The sequence below is a fragment of the Opisthorchis viverrini genome (assembly GCF_000715545.1).
Source record: "Opisthorchis viverrini unplaced genomic scaffold opera_v5_63, whole genome shotgun sequence".
NCBI lineage: Eukaryota > Metazoa > Platyhelminthes > Trematoda > Opisthorchiida > Opisthorchiidae > Opisthorchis > Opisthorchis viverrini.
Window position 1 is genome coordinate 1,041,175 of NW_008751719.1, and position 26,278 is coordinate 1,067,452.

General features: G+C 44.1%; 1 protein-coding gene across 1 annotated transcript in view; it reads right to left on the reverse strand.

The window, feature by feature from the left end:
• The window catches only part of T265_13402 (hypothetical protein), a gene marked incomplete at both ends in the record, with an annotated part of 41,756 nt that extends 20,819 nt beyond the window's left edge, over positions 1–20,937 (reverse strand). The window contains 5 exons of the mRNA XM_009168710.1: positions 460–749; positions 3,500–3,745; positions 7,355–7,608; positions 9,845–10,338; positions 20,717–20,937. Coding sequence (XP_009166974.1) covers positions 460–749; positions 3,500–3,745; positions 7,355–7,608; positions 9,845–10,338; positions 20,717–20,937 — 1,505 coding nt within the window. The remainder of the gene's footprint in view (positions 1–459; positions 750–3,499; positions 3,746–7,354; positions 7,609–9,844; positions 10,339–20,716) is intronic.
• Positions 20,938–26,278: the final 5,341 nt, after the last annotated feature.

The following is a 26,278-nucleotide window of genomic DNA, read 5'->3' on the forward strand; positions in this document are numbered from 1 at the left end:
ATGAAAGGAAGCATGATAAAAATAGGTATGTCTCAGAAATTCGGTCAAAAAACACAAAGGACTCAACACGAATATGTTGAAATCTGATTACCATAGTACTAAGCCCGTTCACTGTCCCACTTCATCATTCGGAACAGGGATTTCATCAATTGGAGATCATGGTCGTATGATGGAGGGGATAACCTTGGATAGTGATGTTGTCACGAATGTATGTGATCGAATAAGTGCTTTGGACCATCGTCAAGAATAAATTGCTCTAAGTGTGCAACATATACTAATCTATTGAAAAACTGCATTGCCATCAGGTAGGGTGATGCTATTTCAGAGCTCGGACAATTCCGAAATGACGTTATGCAAGATTTTTTTATGAACAGGCAACCAGAACATAGTACTAAGCTAACAAGATTTCATAAGACCAAATCGTGAAGAATCTAACAAAGGAAGCCACAGTATACTGACCTGGCGGCATTCAACTGCAAGCTGTTCACGAGGATTGTCTGTCTTGGACTTGCAAAATCCACTGCAAATGGGCGACGCGGTAGTGAAGGACTTGAAGGATGAGATGGAGGCGGTGAGGCATCTGCACCGAAATGCTTCCCGGAACGCAACTCTGAAAGAAGTTGCGAAGCATAATCGGTAGAAGCCAGGCGGATATAGGCAGCATAGTGCAGCTGCTGTGGTGATTTAGCAGACGAAGTTGAAGTCGGTTGGGTTCGAACATTAGGATCCGTTCGATTAATAAGTGTAATCTAAAAAGTATGGAGGCAGTGAAATCTAGATTAGGAGGGTAAGCACAAAGGATGTTGCTTCAAAATGATACCACATACCGTTAAGATGGGCAAGTGTGACTCAAAAGGCAGAATACACGAATATAGAGGTTTGAACAATACTTCATCAAAATCTACTGTTTATTAGATACACAGATGTGGAGGCGAACTGGTTTTACCATTATTGAAATTAGTGGCACAGTCGGTTGGCTACCCTCAGAAGTTTGCTCACGAAAAATGAAACTCAGGCGTGGCCACAGAACCATAGTTATATCTGGCCAAGTTCAACGAAGTGAGTTACACCTACACCATCAAGCAGATGGGCAACCCTATGGCTGAATTTTATGGGAACATATTACGTGTCAGACAAAAGTCACTGTTCAGCGCCACCAGTAGGCTTCTACTTTGGCAAGCACTCAGTACCACCACAGTTGGAGGATTGACAAACTTTGAGCTACGTTATAACGGAACGGGGTAAAACATGAGATGGAATTGAAACGACGATTAAACGACCCAGTAGAGTTGAAGGATGGTTGAATTCACCGGTTTCACAACAGGCCTGTGTTGCCAACGCTCGAATGACCTAGCTACGCGGGAACAAAGCGGTCGATGTGTGGTCATTGAAACGTTCTTCTAGCCTACGACAAGTATTTTTAAGATCAAAAAATAAACACAACTGTTCGTAGCAAACGTGTGATTCATTGTGTGTCGTAAAGTTACAAAGCGTGAAGATGACAAAAGACATCGAACAACCAGGACTGCTGTTGCCAGTACTGCAGCTACTACCTGTGACGAATAGGGGGAGGGAACACGGTTGCCAGTAGTCAAGATCGATAAGCGTGAGTGAAAAGATGTGTTAATGGGAGGGGCAAAATGAAAATGATTGGTCGAGCGTAAGTTGGGGTAGAAATTGGGACACGGGAGTCATCGACCCACAAGGGCGTGGCTGTTTCGGACAGATAGGAAGATGAATTTCGAGGTGGATCGATAGCCTTTAGACAGGAACCTTCTGCCATCTAATCAGTCCGTTTTATTGTGGCATCTGGTAAACTGGACCAGAACACAATAGAACCAATGACGCTGCTGACAGAATGGCGATGCCAGTGGTCCGAGTTCGATACGCAAGAGTAACCTGAAGCAGTTGTGAGTGAATTAAGGGCAAATGGGGAGTTTGCAAAAAACTGGGTGCAGAAAAGGGTAGGTCAGGAAGCAAAGCTAATTCCGCGTAAATTTCTTCAGTTAACGAAACTACCTATGTGCATATTTTTTCGCAACAAATTGTGGCGTATACTATACTATAGCACTATATATACTATATACACTATATGTACTGGAGGCGAGATGGCTGAAGCGGTTAGAGCTTGAAATTAGTGACCGGAAGGTCTGTGGTTCAAGCCCGACCTCCCGCTCTCAACTTCCCCTGTCTAGGCTTGGGCAACCTCGTAGTATCTCAGCCCTCGTGCTTCCTTCAGGTGCCATGGCAGCTAGGCACCGGGTGTTACAGCTGAACGATATATATACTATAACACTATGCTACTACGCAGGGAGTTGATATATTCAAGTGGCTGTTGACTTTATTCACAAAGTGATTGCGGAATCAATTTGGAGTGTTCATTGTGCGTAAAAATTTGCCGTGACAATCCGCCTTACAGAAAGATATACAATTAGCTAAGAACCAACGAGGATCACAAACGGGAGTATACTCTCTTGACGTCTTTGTAACGACATAGATAAATTATTCGGGACTTGTTTTTTTTTACTGTGGAAATGCTTCCAAAAAGATGTTTATTTATCTGGTATATTGTGGAAAAGGGTTGGAGAACCAATGATTGCCTTGCAAGGGGAACTATCACTACCTGGATGTTGATCTTAAAACAGCATGATACGTTGATAGTGGTATCGCCTAGGTGCTGAGTTTGAGTTGGCTGAACTAACCAACAAGCGTATAGTCAACAAATATACTCGACGCACTGTATGCTGGTTTACTAATTGTCAATGGCCAGTTAGGTGGCATGGCTAAATGTGGTAGGTGTAAGTAGTTCAGGATAATTACGGTAGACCAGCCTCAAGCTCAGACTCCCCCAGCTTCGTCCCTTTTTCCTTTGCATTTCCTGGAATATACTGTCATGGGTCTGAAGCTCAGCTGTAACACCTTTTCGGTGCTTAACTGCCAGTCCACCAGAAGCGAGCATGGGAGTTAGAATACCGTTAGGTTGCCCAAGCCTAGGCAGGGAAAGTCAAAATGCAGAGGTCAGGTTCGAACCACAGACCTTCCGGTTAGTAAATTCGCGCTAACCATTGCGTCACCTCCCTCCGTTGCAATGGGTCGTAAGAGTGGAACACCTATGATCAATAAGTTTGGATGTGAAGTATGGCTCCTTGCGGTTGTCAATTTTGTCAGGGCGAGGGTGAGCAACATTGGAAATAACAATACCGCTGGAGCGACGGGAGAGCAGTTCAGAGGCAGCGGTTTGGGTGGAGTAAGTCAAGCAGCTAGATGCAAATAACACCATTATGTGAAGATATTCCGTGAAATCAGGAAGGATATCAGTGTTGTACGAGGGATAAATCAGTGGAGAGCTAAAATTGGGGTTACATTCGCAACACACACCAAAAACGAATGCGGAAACTTGGCACATTTCCCAGGCAAATAAGAGTGCACAATTCTATCCCACTACACAAATTCAAAAAGCTTACTGCATGTCTTAAGAAATAAGCATGTAATGACAAACCTCTAGAATGGGCGCCAACCGGCTGAGACACTGAATCAACGCCCGATCGCTTAAGGAAGCCAAAGACGGTGGGAGATCTGAAAACCAAAGACCCAAGCTTGGGGGACTGGGCACGTAAGCCAAGTGAAGTGGACGGCCACCCAAACGAAGAGGATCTCGTGAATGGGCGTTCATCGCCCGGATAGGGCCCCTCATCTCGGCAAACTGAATCAGAGCTGAATCGGAACTGGTTTGAAGATGTACGTCCTGTCGAGAAAAAAACAAAGTGCACATCAAAAACTTGCCCACAGTTCTGTATCTCCTGGATTACCCCGGTTACAAAAGAAATCTAAAGTGTGCACGAAGAGTTGTTATTGTATACTCGCTTGTATGGGTAAACAAGTTGACTTGTCGGTTTGTCGGAATGTGACAACAGAGAATAGTGATAGTAATGCTGGTCCTCCTGACCCAATGTCACAGACCTATTGGCAGTCTCCACAGACCACCATAAAATCCATGTTTACTTTACTGGTTATCGGCATTGCGCCCGGGATGAGACTATTAGTGTAAGCTGTAGTAACAAAAAGTAAGCGAACGTTTGCTGACATCTTTCTAAAGACTGAACTAACGAAATTGGCCAAACCATGTCCGCTGCTAGTCACAATTGCAATATTAAATGGTTATCACTCTTTGGCCAGACATTATGGGAAGATGGACTCGCAGTCACAGGACCTAACGTCCGGCCAGAGTGATAACCAGTTAATATTGCAGTTGTGATTAGCAGCATACATAGTTTGACCGGTTCCGCCAGGTGAGTCTTTAGAAAGAAGTCAGACAACATCCGCCTATTTTTTGTTACTGTAGCTTACACTAATAGTCCCATCCTGGGCGCAATACCGACAACCAGTAACGTAAACATTGATTTTATGGTTGTCTGTGGAGACTATCAACAAAACTGGGTTGCTCAACATATCTACACCGTTAGATACACGAAAGTATGCTAAAGCAGCAGCCGGAACATATGGTTACGTAGTCGACGGCAGTAGTTGCAAGCAGTGGAGAATTAAGCTGCCCGTATGTCGTAAACGAAGAGGATCTTACATCTATGGATAGGACGCACGGTGACGAGCTGTGAAATGAAGTAGAATGAAGACCCGGACGAAGGGAGGGCAGTTGCATCATATCAGCTTCACGGTCGCCCAAGTCAAGACCTTTTAGGTATGCGGTGTGTAGATTGATGAATAATGTTTCCGAAATCCCCTCTTGAGCATCAAGCCGTGCTCACATGAATAATACGACCAGATCTTCCGTGAGTGGTCATCTGCGACAACAATAGACAGAGCCTTAGTGACATTGACGGTTATGTCAAATGGCCGAACGAATTCGTATACATAGAGCAGTGCATTTTGGTTAATGGATTAAATCGAGGGATACAATCCCACCCTTGACGGATCAGGGTTTCGGGCGTTGGATTTATTTCATACGATGGGCAGTGAGTTAATTCATTAGGCTTATGGCCCATCTTTTCGGCCCGCGTGACTATTATTCAATTGGTTACCGAACACCGATAAGCAGTTTAGGGTACTCAGCGAACTCGCATTTCGACTGGACAAAAAGCAATGGATCAGTTCATCATTTAATTGGACTTTTCTGCAGTAGGAACACTGACTGTCCCGGAAATCAGTCGATCGTAGTCGAGTCAACGATTCAAGGCGATGATTCCTATACGTAGTACAGCATAAGAATGAAGGTAGCCAGAAAATCGAACAAAGCTGGTACCCAGTAGAGGAACTTTGGTAAGTGTGAATGTACCTGTACAGCGTTGAAATGAATGTGTGGAGACCATAAAATCAATAGCTATGCGATGGTATCGATCGTACCCAGTGAAAGATGCCTGTAACGACAGTGTTTGCAATTGTGTGCACATAAACACAACCGTGCAATAATACACAAAGCATCACAATGCAACGGTAGACAGACAAAATACTACCAGCAGCGAAGCAAGGTGCCACTGCACAACCAAGGCTAGTGGTTGCAACCAGAATACAAACACCTACAAACAATGGTTCACGCGCGTGGCTGCGCACAAACACGACTACAAATCCGCACCTAACATTATCGGAGTCAGACAGGCACAGGAAGTGCGCCACAGCGGTCAGGCCTGGGTCACATAGATAGCGGACGAAATCTATTACATCGTGGTCAGCTCGCAAGCATCCCATGTGATGTCCACGTAGATTTATGCAAACAGTGACAGGAACCGATCGACAGGAACACAAAACAAAGCAAACGCATCGTAAAGTTGGATCGATAGCAGTGAATGTGAATGCGAATCTACGACAATTGGTTTGTGTGTAGGTGTGATCGTCCAGAGTGAAGTATATGCACAGCATGGAATGATACCACCAAGGTCGACCATTGATAAGTGAATTTTTCAGGCAGTTCTCCAGATGAATGGGAAAAATAGGTGTTGCTATCGTATGTAACCTAAGCTGCTCCATTAGAGCGCGGCTACCAACTACAGAGAGACTGGCAACAGTGGCGACATATGTTGGGACGGCACATCTCGATTAGGTGCCAGACTTGTGTATTGATAACCGATGGTATAGCCTGTAATGCTACGTTTTAGTATTAGAAGCCTGTTTCATTGGAAACTTACGACTCGCAGCCTGTTTGACCGCACTGAGGTGAATCGGACTGATAACCACCCCCACCCAAAAGCTCGAATGCGTCATTCAAGTCCATAAATGTACTGAGTTGTGAATGTCACTTTCGTCCTTTCAAAGGATCATTCTTGACCATGGTATCTGCTTCGTACACAACTTATCGCCTGGCACTTTTGGTACATACGGATAACTAATTCCAATCCAATCAGTTAGTATGAGCCCCAGATCACGGAAAAGTAGCACAAACCATTAATAACCACCTACTATAGTGCTCTGAATACCACGACACCTAAATTGGTGGATGCTGGGACATAGAAAAGGGGTGATAGGATTCCGTACATAGTCGTTGGAAGGAACATCAGTTCTCGCTACCCACATAAACCTTTTGCAGATACCTGAAGGAGCACGGAAAGTGACGAAACAGACCGTCAGAATCTGCTTTAACCAAATGACCTCATCGGCAAGGGTCAGTAGAGGGACTAGTTTGCTGATGCTCTTCCTGGGTTCGGTATTCAATGATTTGAGATCCGTTCAAGTGGCTGATCGTTTAGAATAACGAAAGGAAGATGATACATTTGCTAATGCTAGAGTCACAAGCAAAATGATGAATAGTAGATTTGTGAAAGAGGAGCTGGTGTTGCTAACCATACAATGCAGATCCTCCTGGAGGGTCAAGTGCCACATTAGCTCTAAGCTTTGAAGCTTTATTCCAGATTACACTAAAAACTTATTTTTTTAATTGCACACCAAAATTAATGGTGAATACCACTGTACTACCTAAAAAAACTGGGTATATAATAGCACGAGATGTTCGTTCACCTGGGAAATCTGAACTAATTAATCTCCTCGATTCAGGTGAGTTGCCAGCTAAGATGAATCACACTGTCTACATCCAAGCTGAGGATGACCAGACACTAAATACTCAAGGGATGCTCATATGAATCCACTTTCACACAGAAGACATTTGAAAAGAACACGCATTCTGAATTCAACGGTCCACCGGATAAAGCTGGTGGCTGCCATAACAAAAGAAACATCACCGACGGGACTCGCAGAATGATTCCGCATCGATTATGACAGTTTAGATCTTGCGGACCTAAGTTGCCTTTGTAACTACTTTGAATGCTAATATCTCTTAAAATGTACAGTGCTGGCGATGTTTTCGAGTAGAATAGAAATTATGAACTGTGATACCTTAATGACCACTCACTATGATATCGCCAAATTTCCGAAACGCTGTCGTCAGTTGATCGCTTGTAACTGGACCGGTGGGTCCAGCCGTAAGACCGGCGACATATAGTGTTCGCGTAGGACATTTGCTCGTTTGAGTGACTTGGAAATTGTCTGGATTCGGCTGTAGTCGCGAATTAGGGTGAGGTGGAACGTTCACACAAGTGGTTGATGTATTGAGAGGTTCCGCGACATTTATCCCCGGACCAGATTTGGGGGGACATTCCTCGGACCCTAGAGGTCAGTGAATAAAGTGAAAAAGTTTAGAATGTAACTGTTCAGATCCAGTGCTCTCACAAGCGCTTGGAAAAAGGATAACACGTGAAAAGCCTGGACTATGGACTCATTCCGAAGAACTGAATGATAATCTGGTACTCAGTAAGCCCTAGGAACAAATTCGTCGGGGGTACTCTGTGTCGATGACGACAGCTGGGTGCTTAAATGGGACCCGGGGAATCGCTCAGTCAATTTGAAGGGGAACGGATTGGGGACAGAATCTCAAACCTAACTACTGAAAGATGGATGTTCGTGTCATGACACAAGTAAACAATTTTAGTTAGTGTTTAAAACTATGAGAATGTGGACAAAACGAACGCACCCGATGTCACAGGCAGTGGTGGGGAAAGAAATGATTCTATTGTACACACAACCCAGCAGCAAGGTGTACATAGTAGCACACAGTTTCCGAGATTTTATTTGATGTTACGCATGATCGTTGAGCCGGATAATTCGATTGAAAGAGTTTCATCACCAATTAAGGTGACTTCATCAGTAAGTTGTAAGGTAGCGATACATCCGCTGACGCACCACCGCTGCTCAGCGCACTGATTATGAGATGTCAGGTGCTGGCGAGGCGAACTGCCAAGCTCAACGAACAGGTTGAGATTCATTAGAGGGTAACCACGATTGACGGTCGCGATTTAGTTTCATGATCGAATGACCAAGTTTTTTAATCGCACAGAAATCGAATCCAGCTTTGATTGCTGAGGATAGTCTAGACGACATGTGGCTAGGACGAAAAGATAATCTCTACAAGACTACGGGGGAGCTATACATAATCAAGGATAGCATCTATTCAGATTGTGACTAAAGTTACTAATGCGACAGTTGGTAGAAGGAGCGAGCGATAGCAGCGAAAATTCTGAGGGTTAACAAGATGGACGGAGTTAATGAGGTAAGTAACCGAATACACCGGAAACACCAAATAACAGCGTGAACTTCGACATCAGACCAACCATTTTTGAACAATGAGCTCCAGTTTAGGAAATCGAAGCTCGATTGACTATAGTTTCGAGTTTTAACATATACGATCCTCGTTTGTGATACAGACCCAAGGGTATGAAAACTAAAATCAGTAACTGTCGCGCATACAGGCTCCGTCCAAAGTAAATTACGAAGAAAACTACGAGTGGGACCCAATGCCCTAATCCCAAGAAATATTTCCGAACTTCACTGCATTGCCTTTATTGTTTTCGGTTCACTGCCAAAATGAGCAGAACAACTGTTGTTGTGAGTCAAGACCAGGGGGACCCAAAAGTCAGCCCGAAAAACAACCGAGAATGCGGACAGTTATTATTAAAAATATCGGACCTGAGAACTACTTACACTTCACACTAGGTTACGAACAAGTATGATAAGTTTCAGTAGAATGAAGGTGAAACTGTGGGTTGCCAAAGCTCTACAGATGAACACAAAAGCCACATATAAGTGGTTTACAAGACTTGGTGGTGAGGGTACTAGTGGAACAAAGCGGTAGTGATTGTTAAAAACTACCGATGATATCGGGTCTTAGGTAGAATACTTCATCACGGTGGGTCTGAGTACGGTAACCTCTCAAGCGCAAACCCACACAAGACTGAACAAAACCGTTCGATTTTCAGAAACGCTGCTCCACGTACTTGAGCGGTGCCATTGTATTAAGACCCTATCGATAGCCCCAACCGAACGACCGCAATTGCCAAATCATGGTGTAAACACCACTTTAGTTCCCTCAAGTGATTCATCCACAAGTCGCGTGGGTGGCTTGGCCAACTTGAGCCGTGACCAAGCGCAGTGCAGAAAACATCAGCAATGAGCTTTCACACACCTAACGGGTGACTATGACATTAAGTGAATCTGGTTATTGTCCAGGAGTTTCATGGTGCTACCCTTAAGCCTTCACCGCTGAGCAATGTTGGTGGTCAGGTAACTGCATATCATCAGCATTTCATCGAAGGTAAGGTGACAAACCCGGTGAGTTCAGAAAATTGTGATAGAAAGACACTCATAATTCTGAACCAGATGGATGGTACAATTAAGACGAAGCAATATGAATGAGACAGTGAACAGTCATAATAGATGTAAAAATCATGAAAATTGCGGAACAAGGGTTCAATCTAGCTGATAGGTGGGTTGACAAGATCGGGCCTAGCATATACTTCTCCTAAGTCACGCCGTGTTGAATTGTATCCAGTCACACCAGAAAACTCACCAGTGAAACCAGGATGATGCTCAACAACCACAGATGTTGAAAATAACAACTTTTCTCCACTACGAATGGCCTGGTAGGCGCTTTCGGCTTCTTCGGATCTTCGAAAAGTGATGATGGCGACCCTAGTGGCACCAGAAAGCTCGGATGGAGCTAAGGATGCTGGAGAGTTACTGCCGGGAAGAACGATCGACTGAATACGACCGCAACGCCGAAATTCCGTGAACAAACCTTGCCTCAAGTGCTCATCGGAAAGTTTGCTGACTGGAGGAAGGTTGCTTAACTTCAGCCCACGCGGAGAAGCCGAAGTTCTCAGAGGCAGTGCTGAGCTTTGCACCGGCCGAAGCACTTGGTCATTGTTGTGAAGATTCGTAAACGTTCGTTCATCTGCCCTCTTGGATACTAGATAAGGACGTCCCGATTGACCGTTCGGTTTCGTAGGTTGAGACGCTTCATGCGTAGTTCTGGGTAGCAGCTTTTTGCTCGACTGATCTTTGCTGCAAACAGAACATATAAGTATGGGAGTTACATGTAGGTAGATACAAGGCAAGCAACTAGAAAAATCAGATTATGCATTGATGCCACGCAACGTGAAGAAACATGGGAGCTAAGATACTGTTGGTCGCTTTGGCGTACATGGAAACTATCAAAAAGTCGAGTACACACGAACGACTAGGGTTTCCGTCAGAAACCCGCGTTACAAGCCTCGAGCTATCTTGCATTGAGATCCACAGGGTTTAATAGCTCTATTGTCTTACAGCTTGGATAGTTTCACTTACGTGTCTCTTGAACCGTTGATCACTGCTATGAACTTAGTGGGTTCGTCTATTCACGGGAATCCCACAGCAATGTTGAACAGAGTTCACACTACAGCCGTAATTGGAGACACCTTGGAAGTCCAGAGGCTTATCGTTTGAATCTGCATAAGAATAGGGAACACGCGCTTAACCGGACAACGGGCAGTAAACACGGTGAGAAACCCCCTCTAAAAGGAACATTCAGTTGCTTGGCGACGGATTCTGCCTGAGATCTTACGTCATTCGCTCCAACTAGTGAGAACGCAGGCTAATAAGTTCGTGTTGCTAACACGCCGCTGTAATGTTGTGTTTCGTTAAGTTGACAATTGGGACTACCAAGTACTGGTCATGTTTTAAAGCGATACACTTTATCTCAAGGTGTTTTTGGTTAGTTTCATCCGGACTTGTTGCCATGATCGTTTATCAGCTGATTCGAAATATGATAACAAGGCGTGGTCCGGTCCGAAAAATTTGTCGCACGATTACCTTCGAGACTCACCAGGTAGGCGCAGAGATTGGGCGCGTATCTACTGGGTTGTGAACCGCCGAGCGACCAGGTAGAAAATAAAGATTGCATTGATAGAAAGAATCGTCAGCATTTGCAGCTCAGCCGTAGACAGAGATCTACTCCATTCTTTGCATAACACCAATTCATTCTGCAAATGAATGCCTTTCATTGAATCTGTCCTCTCTATGGATGATTAGTCTTCGAGTGAAAACGAACGATTAGTCAACAAGAGCTATCGTAAAAGATTTGTGATTCACCGGGTCTCACATCCGTTCCCTCGATTCTGAATGAAATGACGAGTAGCTTGCTTAAGTACAGATGGCTTTATTGGTTGCCTTTAGCGTATGGAAAGTTGACGAAGATTACTCGATATCATTCAGTTGCTACAGCACTCGATCGGCCCAGTGAGTTTGGATCTACGTTTCCACTATCCTTGAGTGAAGCTGCAAGGTAAATAGCACCTCAGTTCTCGTGCTTCCTTCGCGCTGCGCGGTGGCTATGTAGAGGGAGGGCTCCACAGCTAAGCGATTGTGTGAATTAAGAGGACGCCGGTGAACTCTTCAATCTTATAATGTTACGTAAAGAAACTTCGATATACCAATATACCGATATCCAATTAAAAAACTAAACAACCTTTATACAGCACATTCAGTTGAAGAATATCACAAGAAATCCCAGTCTCCCGTTACTGATAGCTTGATTTTAAAATAAGGGTATAACTTCAGTTTACAGTCGTGTCCGAAAAAAGCAAATTGATCCTCTCACTTAGTCACTCCAATTCGAGCAAATGTTTTCTGAATCCAGTCAGGTTAATCAAAACTCATCCATCCATGGTAGCGCGCCAAGTTCAAACAATTCAAAGACAGTGGACACCATATGAAAGGGATTGGATGCGGCCCTGACGTCTACAAGCGGCCTCCGGGTTACTGTATGCTGACACTCCAATTTTGTACCTTACCTGTATTTTTACACAGGTCCATCACTCCATGGAATTTCATACTGGTGTATTAAAAAGCCAGTGACTCGGACAATGGAGGGGAGGGGGTGATCCAGTTTTCTGGGGTATTAAATAAGCCTGTGAGTAGCGCATCCAACAGCTTCGCATGGTACGCACATCGAATTCATCGGAGAAATCAGACCGGCGTCAGAGAAGCTTAGTTAAACCTTAAGTTGTTTCCAGCGTTAAGTATCAGTTTCTTTGCAGTCCATGAAAGCATCTGATGCACTACCAAAAATAACGTGAAGACGTCTACCAGACTATATGGACGATTGCTTGAGATTTCGGCAACGTCAAANAGCAGTCCACAGCATACACAACAAGCAGAAGGAAAGGCAGAATGACGGCTTGGAGATATCCTGCATGAACTTTATTCACCCGGAATTAGTTGGTATACCAAAATCCGGGTTTTTACTTATCAATGTTTCCGATGTTTTAAACAGTCTAATAGAAATATTCCTGCTATTTTTGGTAGTGCATCTAAAAAGACCTGTTCCGACAGTGGTTTTCGTGGTCACTCCACTTGGGCCCTGATGAGCTGATTCAGTCCCCATGCCAGTGCCTTACTATTTCTCGTTGAATCGAAATGGAGGCTGAGGAGTACTTATAAGATCCGAAAAGACAAATATGCTTTCAGTAACAGCGTAATGGGTGTTAAAAATCTGCTAAATCGAATAATTGAGACGTATACAGCAAGTTGCGCATTGTAAGCTGAAAGTGAGCGTCAACCGTGTCAGCAACTTTTGTTTCGGACAGTTGCCATTCAAGCGAGTGGATGTAAACCATCGATGGGGTCAGTCAGTCGGTTACGATTTAATCAGGAGAAAAAGGGCTTGAGAATAAGAAGCGAACCCCTGACCGGCTCTCTCACGCGCACTGTGCGTATCGGCATCATGGGCAAGGTTGTCTAATGGCTAGTTAGTGCGCTCATGGCGTTCAGCTGTAGCACCCTTCCGGTGCCTAGCTGCCATGCCACCCGAAGGAAGCACGAGGGCTGGGATACTGCCAGGTTGCCCAAGCCTAGACAGGGGAAGTCGAGTGGCGGAGGTCGGATTCGAACCGCGNCCACGGACCTTCCGGTCAGTAAATTCGTGCTCTAACCACTTGGGCCATCTCGCCCCGTGCGCTCATGGACGGGTGTCTGGTGGAGAAAATCTGCTTTTTGGATGTCCATAGGGCACATGAGAGCCCTCTTTCCACTACACGAACTATGAGAGTACATAACTGTCAATCATCGTTCAGTATGCACTGTTTTCAGACAGGGTAGCACAACTTTAGGTGACCCGGGATGAAAACTGTTTGTCAGAACAAAACACTATTCATCCTGGGTCTATGCACATCCGTGCAACAACTCGAGCTCACTGTCGAAGACCGAACTGGCGAACCTAGTGAGTGGAAATCGTCACATTAGAGTCTTGCTTATCGTGGGATTATTGCCATAATGCTTGCATCAACCCACACATCCAAAGATAATTGTGGGACTAAAAAACCAAGTGGGATCATGTAATTTCGAGGGACGGCGCCTCTAGCTACCGCAGTAACCAAAGCATATTACGTAAGTTCCCAAGGGTGATTTCCATTGTGATTAACTCGGTGATTAAGTTGGTTTTGTTTCGGCTTCTGCATGCACCAGCCCATCTCATGGTACGCGTGTAACTTGAAACGGGCTTATGGTTGCCGAGACATCAGCGAAGAATGCGCATGTCAAGATATGCATTAGCAATGAAGGTTAGTGATAAACTCCGTTTATTTTCGGCTGAGCTCTGTTTACACACCCTTTCGGATACAAGCCATTGATTTATTCGACGAGCTAAATAAATATCCGTGTTATGTTAACCATCTGTTGCTATGCTTTCGATGAAGGCAGTATGGGCGCGATGCAAATGTGACTTGTATTGCGAGGAGGAAAAACAAAGGATCAGTCGGAAGTCGTAACTCCAGTTGGGCGCAGTGTTCCGAGGCTGAAAGAATAAACTAATCAAAGCTAGAGTAACGCAACTCAGGATTATTTGGGTGCTAAAGCCAATTTTATGTGGATGATAGACACAATTCAAACGAAACGTCTTTTGGTGACTAGCTGATTAAAAACACTAATGGAATAGATGGGGTGAATGATCTACAGAGCGGAAACTTCATAAGTGCCACTCTTCCTGAAGCGACAGATTTCACTGTTCACCTAAAGTAGTTGTCCTGGCGGTAGGAGTACAGGACGTTCGAAGTAGAGAGCCACTGTCTTGTGCCCGATGAAATGACTGTAAACTGAAACACTGGGTAAATAGCAACTCAGTGCGATGGGTGGACATATTTTTTGAGCCAAAGGTCAGTAATCCTTGAAATTATAAGTTCTAAGATGCAGTCACTCGATACTTTTCCCATTTGCCTCACAGAGGATAGCTGTCAATTGATCCGGTCGCTTAGATTCACGTCACCGCAAGGGATGGACTGGCTCTGTGCCACACGTCAACGTATTACAAGTATTTGCGATACCGACAAGTAACCAGTTTTCTTGATTAAGCGATGTGTTGACAGGACGCGTAAACTAGCACATGATTGCTGGATCGTAATTTATCGGAAAATGAATGCTGCTGTCTTCGTCGAACAGATTAAATTACCTTGAGTCCATAGCTGTATTCATTTAGGAAGACTGGTTTCAAACTAACTTCTCTGAAAGAGTGAACTTTGAAATTGCCACCTCAACAACATAACCGCGGGGATGTAGGGTTCTTTTTATACGTTTATTGGAAATCTCATGCGCACCAGAGTATAGCCTTATTCAAACAACGCGAAACTATTTTTGGGCATGTGGACGTGAATCTTCAAAAATCGCAACCCCTCCCAATACTATATGCCCAAGCTGATTTTCACGCACAACTCGGAGTTTAGGTTTGAGTGGAAAATCGGAGAACCGGATACTAACGTCAATAAAAATAAAACGATCGCATCTTGGTTAAGGATTAGCTGAAAACGGCTATTTTCAGTGTGTGCACCAACTAGCAGTCAGCGAGAGGACACGAAGCAGGAGCAACGGGGTATTGATCAGGAGGCTGGGAACAAAGCATAAGAACTACAGTATGTGGAAATGCTGGTCTGCTTGGTCCGTGGATGTAGCGGTACAAGGCGTCACAATCCCATCGGGGTAGTTGGAACAAGCAATAAAGTACCTGTTTGCCACAAAGTACATGATGACTCACTCAAAGATCGCACTAAATCTACAAACGTAGAGGCCTGGTAATAGGTCCGTGGTCTTTCACACTGAACCGAGAAGCATACCATGCCCAGGATACAAAAACCTATATACATGCTGAGTATAGTAAGACCAACCTAATTTTGGTAATGGACTTTCGCCCAAGTATCTTATGTAGAAGTTCTAGGAAGAAATCATTGAGATTAGAAAAATATTATAGACCCCATGAATGTCAGTCAAAGTACCTTGATTAGAGAGAAACAGCTGGCAACTTTAACAGCGAGAAAATGATTAAAAAATAGACCTGAGTTTAAGGCTGAGGTTGAAGATAAGACTAAACTATGGAAATGCTTATCTACTGAAACATGGCAACATAGAAGTGGGTCCTAGGTAAGTGTTTACGCTACCAGCGAATGACGGTGGGCTGTGCTGTTCTACCTGGGTGAGAACAATGAGGAAATCGAGGGCTTCCAGAATCAGGTGTCTTTCAGCACTGGTTTAGCCACATCTGCCAAAACTCACATTGTTACGTTGAAAGGATAGGCTACAATAAGTGGACAAATACCCGTTAGTTGAAGCAACAAGAAAGGTAAATCAGTATCCCCTTAATTTCTACACAAATAGACCACCAAACACCAGTCACTTTGGGAATATGGATAGTGATTGATGAACAGATATGTAGATTAGGATTAAAAAACTACTTTGATGAGAACAAAACTGAAGATTTTTCGGCAATCCTATGGTTTACTCATTCGAAGGCCACAGATTCACTGCCCGAGAGATAGTGCGGTAGCGAAGTACAGTGTAGGACACTGATGTGTTGTCAACAATGATGATGCTTGTGAGACTTCACTTACTGCTATAGCCCCAGAGTTCGATTAACTGAGCTTGAAGAAGTACTATGCTATGGAAAACAAAGATTCGGGAAATACATGGGATCAACAGATATAATGAACGAAGCACCGGCTTTCTACATAAGAAACTTCATGGTATCGGTGTCCAGCGTGAATTTGAGTTGGATTCATATGAAGGAATCAAATTTATATTTAGCTTCTTTTTATACACACACGAATATAGGGAAAAGAGGATCTATACCAGAGGCTCCTGGAAATAACCATAAAGTGCAACACAAAACCCTATGTGAAACAACATAGATACCAAGGTAGACCTTAACCCGACTTTCGAATGAGCAAAGAAAGACACGGTGGCACAAAGTCACAAGGACGGGACGTTTTTGGAGAGGAAAACGAAAGAACAGTCCTGTAGCGTGTAGTAGTAACTTGACATGGATGATTTGATGAACTAAAACGTCTCATTGATTGCAAGATATGGGAGAAGGAACAGATGAACGTTTTCTGTGACGAGGGTAGAATAAAGCCAGGGACGCTACGTTCCAGAGATGAGAAAATGTAACTTGTCAGTCGGTGAAGGGATATCTATGAGGCGTGCGATTTCATGTTGGATGGAATCGAGAAGAAATAAACAGAAGTACACAATTATCCTTAGATAAGGCGAATTCGAGATTGATAAAGAATGATAGCCGAAAAAGGAAACCAAAGCTTCTAGATACTCGTGTCACGGTGACCATGACATGTGAAAACCAGGATAGGTTGTCAGTATAGGATAGGCCACGGAAGAATGACGAGAAATGATTAAGTGGCAGATCCCGAATTCCACTTCTAGCTCTGGCCGCTAGTTGTACTCCCATACAAACACGGCTATGATTGTCTGGGTACTAACCAGTTAGGAGAACAATCAGTCCAAAAGGAACCCCGATCACAGATTAGTGCTTGTCGGCAAAAGTTTGTGGGCTACTATGCTGGACGACATTTGCATTTATATAGACAGTTACTTTGACTAGGCAGGCTTACAGATTACAGAAAAGTAGTTATTACGCCGTCGTGATATAGCTAATTATACGATATATCCTGTAAAAATACGAAGTGGACGGAATTAAGTGAGTGCACTTTCATGGAGATATGCGTGGCGATCGGTGGTTAGCCTACCAGAGACCATACGCAGGGCAATGTTTAACAGCCAAAAGACAGGAAAGCTTTTGCTGTTCAACCTATCATAAAAAGATGTAAAGACAAGTTCGACTTGCTAACATGCTACTAGACCCCTGGCCAACAAAAATCATTCAGCTGTAGTATCCTTTCGATGCCTAACTGCCAGGTTGTCGAAGTTCAGATAGGGGAAGTTGAGAGGCCAACAGAAGCATAAAAACTCGACACCACAGGGAGCTTCGAGCTATAAGCATAATTAGAAATGCTAAAAATAATGGAACTAATGGTGTGGGGAAACCGGAGTTATACCTAATAAGCACTTCCCAAGGTAGGCGGGAGGTTTACTAAAAATCAATGCCAGATGTTCAACTTACTACTCCAAAAAAACGGTGAGCAAGTGGAAAGTCTATTGTAGCAAATAACGTACAGCCATCGATCATTTCATTTTATAATACGGAAGAGTCTGAGTGGCCGAGTTTAAGGTCAGACGAATAAAGCCTGATTTTCAAGGGTTACTGGTAAAACCCGTATAAAACTCGTACCGGGAAAGAATGCTAGTTCGTTGCGACCATTTCGGAAAAACTATTTCACAGGGTATGAGGGATCTCGTATACGTTTCGTTCTTGGTTCGACGTGTACACATCACGTGGGTCCTGATAGTCTCGCTGTTAAAGCTAAGAATACAGCGGTTGGCTACGGAAAACGATGCACGAATCCGGCTTTAAATGTTGGGTAGGTCTCCTGGGTCGCCCGAAATTTCCAAAGGTATTTGGTACTTGGACGAGTTAATCAGTTAGATGGGCTAAGATGCAGACTTAGTGTGACTGAAGTCTTTCAAGGCCTGAGCCCAATTAGCGTAACAGAAGCGGAAAAATCCATGCGTAATCTGGTTTCAGTTATTGTTCTCGTAGTTAACGAGTGGGAAAAAAATATAAATGGTTCTAGGGCCGAGCCAGTCTTCATTAGTGGAGGCTGAGTAGGTGTAATACAGTCTTGGTAAACTGAGAAAACAAGGCAAACAAAACGGAAGTGCACCAGAAATCATTCGCGCTTTAGCTGATGTACCCCAGCAGCAGGTAAACCACACGGAAATAGCGACTTTGCACACGGCATACTGAAGGAACAATCAATGGAAGCGCCCTGAACTGGAACAACAAACTTCAAACACAACAGCTGTGAGGATCAGTAAGCCACAGTAACGAACAGCAAATTTTGATTGACAGTTACCAGTTGCTCAGTTAATCTACGGAGAGATCGCAGTCTTTTTCGAAACTAGACCAAGATGACAAACACGCCGTCCACGCAAAGCCAGCATATCCGCCAGTTGTCTATCGAAATATCCTGAAACATCAGTATTTATTTTGTACTTGGGTTACGTCTCAGCCGGACATCTTATTTTGACAAATTAAGATCAGTTTTGTAAAGTCTCTTTACAATTGAGGAAACAGTGGTCAACTAGGTCCTATGCAAATTGCTGTATTCGGAGAAAATAGCGACCAATATCTTGAGAATGCATGTATAGCTGGGACTGCTGAGACAGAGTCGTAAAAGGTACGTTAGGTAGAGTATACACCATAGTTAATAATGGCATTTGGAAAATAAAATTAGTTACACTTTCTGTCAAAAAACAACAGCTGAAAACTGCCTTCATACAGTTTAGCTATAGCTAAACTGTTTCCATCAACAAAAAACTTAGCACGACTTCGAAACAAATAGCAGAAAATTGAGAAGAGCTTTTCTGCTATCTAAGCAATGGCTAAATATGGCCCGAAGACGGAAGAGTTACACAAATTACCAGCAGATGGAGGTGACCAGGAGAGCGAACCAAACATTAAATGAAATCGACACTCATGGAACGATACTGTAGCTTCAGGCGAAGGCTACGTTGGTGTAATTCAGCACCTATCTACCAATCGAATTTGCCGGTAGACACGATCAGCGAAGGGGGTTTAGTCACAAAAATGCACGAATTCAGCAAACTTTAGCCACGTTTGACGTGAATGTTGTCAAAAACACCTTGTCAGTTCTGCACAAGATTACGTGTGAAATCCGACGCCTAATGTGCGAAAAACGGCAAACAAGTGTAGACGGCGACAGCGGGCATGAATAAGCATATGAAGGTAGATGAGGGCATATTTTGTTGCACTCTCATTAACTTCATGTACGTCTGCACAATCCGAGTTAAGAAAAATTCAGCTATTACACCAGTCGGCAGGGCAAAAGAAGGCTACGTGCATCAAGCAAAAGCAATTACTAGTAATTTGCCCGTACTATAAGCAACGGGGCTCCCGTAATTTTGCATAAGCATCTCGAGAACGTTTGCGCATAAAAAACAGTGACAACCTCATTAATAATGCGTGTTAGAACCATCCATGTAGACTGCAGCCATCCCCAGCTTTACAGAATTAAAGGTGAATGCATTCATCGTTCTAGTATTCAGGTGCCAGGTGATGAAACACATGCATTAGCGAACGCCATCGACGTTTAGCCACCGCATCGTTAGGGAAAGACTGGATATACCTGGAGGATGGTCAGGTAAACAAACTTTGATTACGAACAAACGGAAACAAACATAGTAGTTCACGTTGCAGACTCGGAATTTTAGAAACAAAATCCGTCATATAAAAAAGCAGGAGCGCAGTGTTGATTCATTAATTAACCCAAGGCACTTGGGGAAACGCTTCTAAAGAAGGCAGCTGAACAGAGATTCCCGAGCCAAAGATTTAGTCTAAAATTATCTAAAACGCGAGCCCAAATTAGCTAGGCAATCAGAGTGATGTGTATAGAAAGTGTGCGAGGCGGAAAGATTGAGGTTTCCCTTTTAAACACCCGAACTGCAAAAAACAATAGGGGTAACCTCGGTTGATCGTGTGAAGTGATCTGCAGGAACTGAAATCGTCACAGCCAGCGATTGGACTGAATGAACTCAAATACCCGCGATGCAAGTTATATACCCACCCGTCGACGGGAAACCGACAGATGAAAAGCCATGGGAAGTTGAAGTTGATGTGAGTTGTCAAAGCCAGCCTGGTAACAAGGAGTCTGGATATGACGGTCACAATAAATGAGCAAGGTCCTCCAACAAGTCGGTGGGATATTCTGATGAGTCTGAGATGAGTGGATTACACAGGCCACTCATGAGCTTACCAAATTGTCTGAGATGTTAGTTGAACCAAATTTTTAGCAATTTTACATACGCACGAAGAGTGAAACTCAGCTGCGACCGCAAAGGAATTAGCTAATAAATTTAGCTAGCCATTGAAGATGACATTGCACGATGCATCGAAGAAATGCACACCAGAAAAGTGAAGGGGAAGCAATAATCAAGCTTAAAATACTTAATGCGATCATCATAATGAATCAGTCGTAGTCGATTCACTCACCAAGAACGATCAAGGTGCGCTGAAGCAACAGAAACGTCTGGTAATTTGAGAGTAATTCCACTAGTGTCAAATGTGTCACAGTATTCCACGTTTAAAGGTGCACCGTTGAATCTGTGGTCAGCATTTGCTGCTCGGACGGCTGATTTGACGTCCACAAACGCCAGTAGAGCATGCCGTGAAAGTCCGTCTTTGTAGACTCGAGCAGTTTGGATGGAGCCATACCTATGGAGAATAAGCAGGTGAGCGAATTAATAAAAAAATTGGGACGAACCGTTGAAAAACATCACGTAGCTCATTCTCGCGACATTTGGCCGGAAGATCACGAATTCTCAGAAATCTGGTCTTCTTCATGTTGTGGATGGGGCATGCATGAAAAACGCCTTCATGCTAAGTTTTTAGTGGCATAGATCCGTAGTTTATTCTTAGATTGAGCGCAAGGCAACGGCAAACGGCCAAATTAGCTTGGAAAGAGCTGCGAGTAGGTCAGGAGCGGACAAAAGCAGCCCATAGGGCTAGGCAATCGATACAGCGGTGCGATTGGTCATCATCACAAAAGCTCAAGGTTAGCTAAGCGCACCAAGGTCATTGGTGGCACGGCTAGCGAAACCAGCCAGCAGCAGACAACGAAGCGCAAGACAGACACACCAAGGCTGCGTATGTTTAAGCGAGGCTTATCGATCGTTCGGCGCAGCAACGCGATAGGCGATGCACGTAGGAGAAACCGGATTGGCTGTTCGCGAGGCGGCGCAACGTCTGTTGGCTGACACGCAAGCCACGAGCTGCAGATTGAGGGCTATGCGGGCGGTTGGCGGCTGCACCGAGTGGCGCTGTTCATTTCCCACAGACTGAATCTAGGGCGACCTTACGGAAGTCAACGCACTGCTTCGTTTGCGAAGCTAAGTCTGGTTTTGCCAAAGGGTGACGTCCAAATGGTTTGATTTCGACCACAAGGACTGTCTCAAATACTAGTAGTGCATTGATAGCCGTTTCGGTTTTGGCAGTGTGGTGGAATATAGTTAGCTTAGGCGCTCTCATTGACTGTTGGTCTGTTCGCCGAGCTTGGCAGTTGGATTGCAAACGTTTCATCACCAATCGAGGTAACATCTTCGGTGCTCACTTGTCAGTTAGTCAACCCCGCACTCACGATGTCACCTCGGGTGGTAATGAAGCGTTTGCAATCCAGTTTGTGTTTTGTTTACTAGCTGTTTCTTGGTTATAGGTGGATGACGCGCATACAAGCGAGTGGTTACGACTGTACGACGGTGAAATAGGAATATGCGGAACCTGCACAACACAGCGGGTCCCGTGCCGTCAAGCTTATTATGGAAGGAACCGGCGTAGGTCTCTAAGGGGCTAACAGAGGACTGCATTTGTCGAGTCCTTCATGGGCTTCGCTGGAGTTATGGTCATCAGGAGTATCCTGGATGAACGCTGAGCTTAGTTTGCCTTGAAAATTTGGTATCGTGTAAGTGAGTGGTGTTCACCACCCGTCCATTTCACATTTGCTGAAGGTGAAAAGTTATCAAAAGAGGGTAGGACTGACCTCATAGGTGGAGAGTGAAAACAAGGTCCGAATTATTTCGATGCTGTTTTTGATAGCATCAACGTAAAGCGCAGTCGATGTAAATTTCGTTGATTTCTGAATTGCTTCACTCATCTGAATTCAAGTCTTCCCTACACTANCAGTTCCTTCTTGGTGCTTGCTTTTTTGGCACCCGACTTGCACATTATTGCAGAAACAATTGGAACATGCGTTTGTACCAGTGAGTGGTTGCAGTACGCAAACTCACAATGAAGTGATCCACGAGTGATGAGCCGAGATCACTACATCAATTGATAAACACCGCTCGATTGTGATTGAAATATGTACCAGATAGGACCCGGCATGGTAGCTAAGAAAGCTGTAGTTTCCCGCTCCAAACCCTTTGCAAAAAATTCACAGGAAATAAGCCAGGATGTGGCAGTATAAAAGTGCTTGAACGCCGTTAGATATTCACTTGCTCCTGTCTCGAGCCAACATAATTTCCCTTGCCTCGGTACGGAACCCTAGAGGTTCTTAAAAACTCTTTAGTTGGAGCTCTTAGCTAAAATTCGTGCGCCGAAGTGTGTGGGCAGACGTTCTCAAGAAATGCAGGATCGATCCCATTGTTGGTGTTTTGCACGAACCCGACGCTCTTATCCTCGCTTCTCGCCTCTAAACGAGCATCACCACTAGCCACTACTCTGCATGCTCTAGAAGAAAGTCACATACCGTTTGAAAAAACTAAAGCGATTTTGACGGGAATTTCTGAAATCCCTGGTAATTCATATTTAACGAGTTCGCACCGACCGGAACCGGTCTGTTGAAGGTAAGCGTATCAATCAAATCTCGATTAATGAACCTCAGTAGATGACGGTATTTCACTAGAAGTCAGCTAAACTGTATTTTCCATACAACGTTCAACTACTCAGCTTCGTGTGGTAAGGAAATTCTCACTGATAGTGAACGTGCTTCAGAAGAAAACTCCTAAAGTGATATTTCTCTACTTTGACTAGTAATGAAGTAACGGCTCAGCTGCCTGCCTACCATGCCATCCAAAGGAACCACAAGAGCTGGGATACTGTCAGCTTGCCGAAGTCTAGACAGGAGAAGTCGACATACTGTGATTGGGGTTGAACCATGGACCTTCAGGTCAGTAAGTTTGCGGTCTAAGCACTGGGCCTTTCTCGCCCCTTGACTAAGGTGAAGGAACGTTACTACATCCTCTTCAGGAATTTCGGAGCTTTCCCATCTCGTCAATTTTGCACAAGCCATCTATATAAGGTATCTAATTTGTCCGACTATCTGGCAGGTTTTCATTGGATGAGTTGGACAGTTACTACTCTTGATACAATCTGTCTAACCGATTTGAGCGAATCAGGTAGCTCAACTAGAAACCTTGAGGACAAAGGACTTGGCACACCATATGACTATTCCTAAAATGGATATATTCACAAACCAGTGGTCCTGAGTACACCGAACTTCAAGCACCAATGTAACAGTACTTTGCACGTTGAGGGATCGTAGGACGATTACCTGTACACAAAACTGTCGTCCGGTTGTCATGGGTTACGCATTTAGAGGTATGGGTGGGTCAAAACTGTGGTGTAAATTTTTATAGTCATCGATGTATGTGGCTGACCCTTACTTTTCTATCGTTTCACGTCATGAATGTTGACGACTACACATACGATTGATGTTTACCTGCTGTTTGAAATGGCCAGTTAGGTTCTGTCTAAACATTGTCACCTGAAAACGAACTGATCGACAACACAGGAGATAGACCTTAGACAATTGAAGTTCCCCCGAAGTAAACTTTAAAGTGTTGACAAAGTAACGCTTTGGCTTTGCTTACGACGAAAATGTGTTGTGGGAAAAAGTCAAGCGTGTGACAATACAATAATCCATACGATTTGTCCACCAATTCTGCAATGGAGAAACCCATCCCTAAAGAGACAAAACTCTGTCGCGGTCGCACGAATTCTACCAAAATACTAAACCCAAAGAAAGAGCGCCGGATTTTAAAACCTTCGATTTCACTAGTCCCCAACGAAGATCGTATCTCAAGAAATCAGAAAATGCGAACAATGTTCCAAAGTCCACTTCAGCTCGATTAGTTACATTCGTTGCTCATTCGGGATACTGTCCAATCAGCTTGAGAACCGAGCTTTCCGTAAAGAAGAGTGGTCCTAATGCTCGTGTGAGATAAAGCATGGAATACAAGGTCAGTTGGCTGGAGAAAATTGTCAAAGCATAGACGATTCCGATTAGTTTCATCTAATTTGGAATCCAGATAGTGCGTTTCATCGACACACATGAGTGTGAGGGGGAGGCCCATCGCTTCTATCATTGGGCAACATTCGACCAAGGGTATGACAAATGACTAATTTGGCAACCTTGATTTATTAGAGAATTAAGGCTCATTTTATGGTAATGCTCTTCTCGTGCTGCTGAAGAACAAGTAAGCAGCTAAAAAAGATGGAACACCGGATGAGTGGTAGCGGACTGATCCCAAAAAAGCTGGATGAGTCAATTACCGAGATTATGCAGAAGCTGCGGCATAGCATAGTTATTTAAAATGAGGGAAGATAGTAAACCAAACCCAAAGGACTTTCTAAATAACTCAATATTTGACCTAAAAGTCATTCGGCCATCACGTAAAGCTAGGGATTTGGGCATTCCATCAAATGGAGACCATTTTAACAGAATGGACCACGTTGGCCAGGTTCTATGGTTGGTCCCTGTTGGGTAGAATCATGGGTTACAAGTTCGTTGCTTTAGAATAACATGTGATAGACACTTTGCTTTCTTCCCACTTCTGAACCCCCAAGTTTTATTAAGGCAGAATCCATGGATGGCTGGATAGTTTCCAACGCTGTAACGATCGAAGTGAGCAATGCAGTGGCTGGATATATGAGCAGGACAACATACATACTTCTCGGCTCCGCAACAACAGGTGAAACGTTGCGTATTCTAGTGTATAGCGGAAATTCATGACGAGTTAGGCGGTACTTTAAGAAGGCCAAGTAAAAAAAACAGATTGTTAAGCGGTGGTTCTCTTGAAGAAGACTTCCGGGGATACAAAAACCATAAAGTCGTGGATCACCATTTCGAAAACTCGGGTTCGAATCTCATCTGGGCGTCTTCAGACTGGCTGTCAGTCACCATCCAGGTAATTTGTGCACAGGTTGTTTCAGAAAAATGAAGTAAAATAGAAACCTTCCTATGCTGTCAGACAGCCCAAGCCTAAATAAGGACGACTGAGTAGACTCTTTACCGGTAGAATGATCTTGCAAATAGAGCGAGAAACTCGACTGGAGAGTCATATGGACACAGCGGACAACATGATAATTTCGCAAATGAATAATACTCAATTTGCTGTATGCTGCACGCACGCATGGATCAGACACGTTGAGTCGCCCATGAACAAGGTCTATCTAGTGGTTATGTTCAGATAGCTTGGTCACAGTTACCGCATTATTCTCCGAGTGATGCAACTAGGTCGGTCAGGCACTACTACGCATATGACAGCGAGTGGCATTTTCAAGCAGGATTTCACAGGATGAATGGTCGCGTGTGATGCTTGATATCTTGCGAAAGGTGTAATTTGGTCTTATAACAAGTCACTGTGTAAGTTTAATTCATGGTATTCAGGGCGCACGAAAAAGGGATCGGTAGTTCATTCACATTCAGGTTACTGTGCCTTTAGAGCATTCGCTAATATACTGGTAGTGCCCTGGGGAACATGAAATGGATGATTATGTAGGGATCATTCACTGAGTTAACTAATCATCCTCCAAAATGGTTTATAAGAGTGGAAATAGCGGACAATATGAACTATTCGGTCTATGGCCTGTGACAGTAATGTGCATTTAGCATGTATGCTAGTCAACCCCTATCGCCCACTCAGTTGTATTACGCGGCCAATTTCGGCTACATGCCGATAATAAGTGCTGTTGGGTGACACGACGCGTAGTCCTAGTGACCTGGGTTGGAATAATCCACTGAAGTTCACGATGGTGAGCCCGAATAACTTGAAGGCT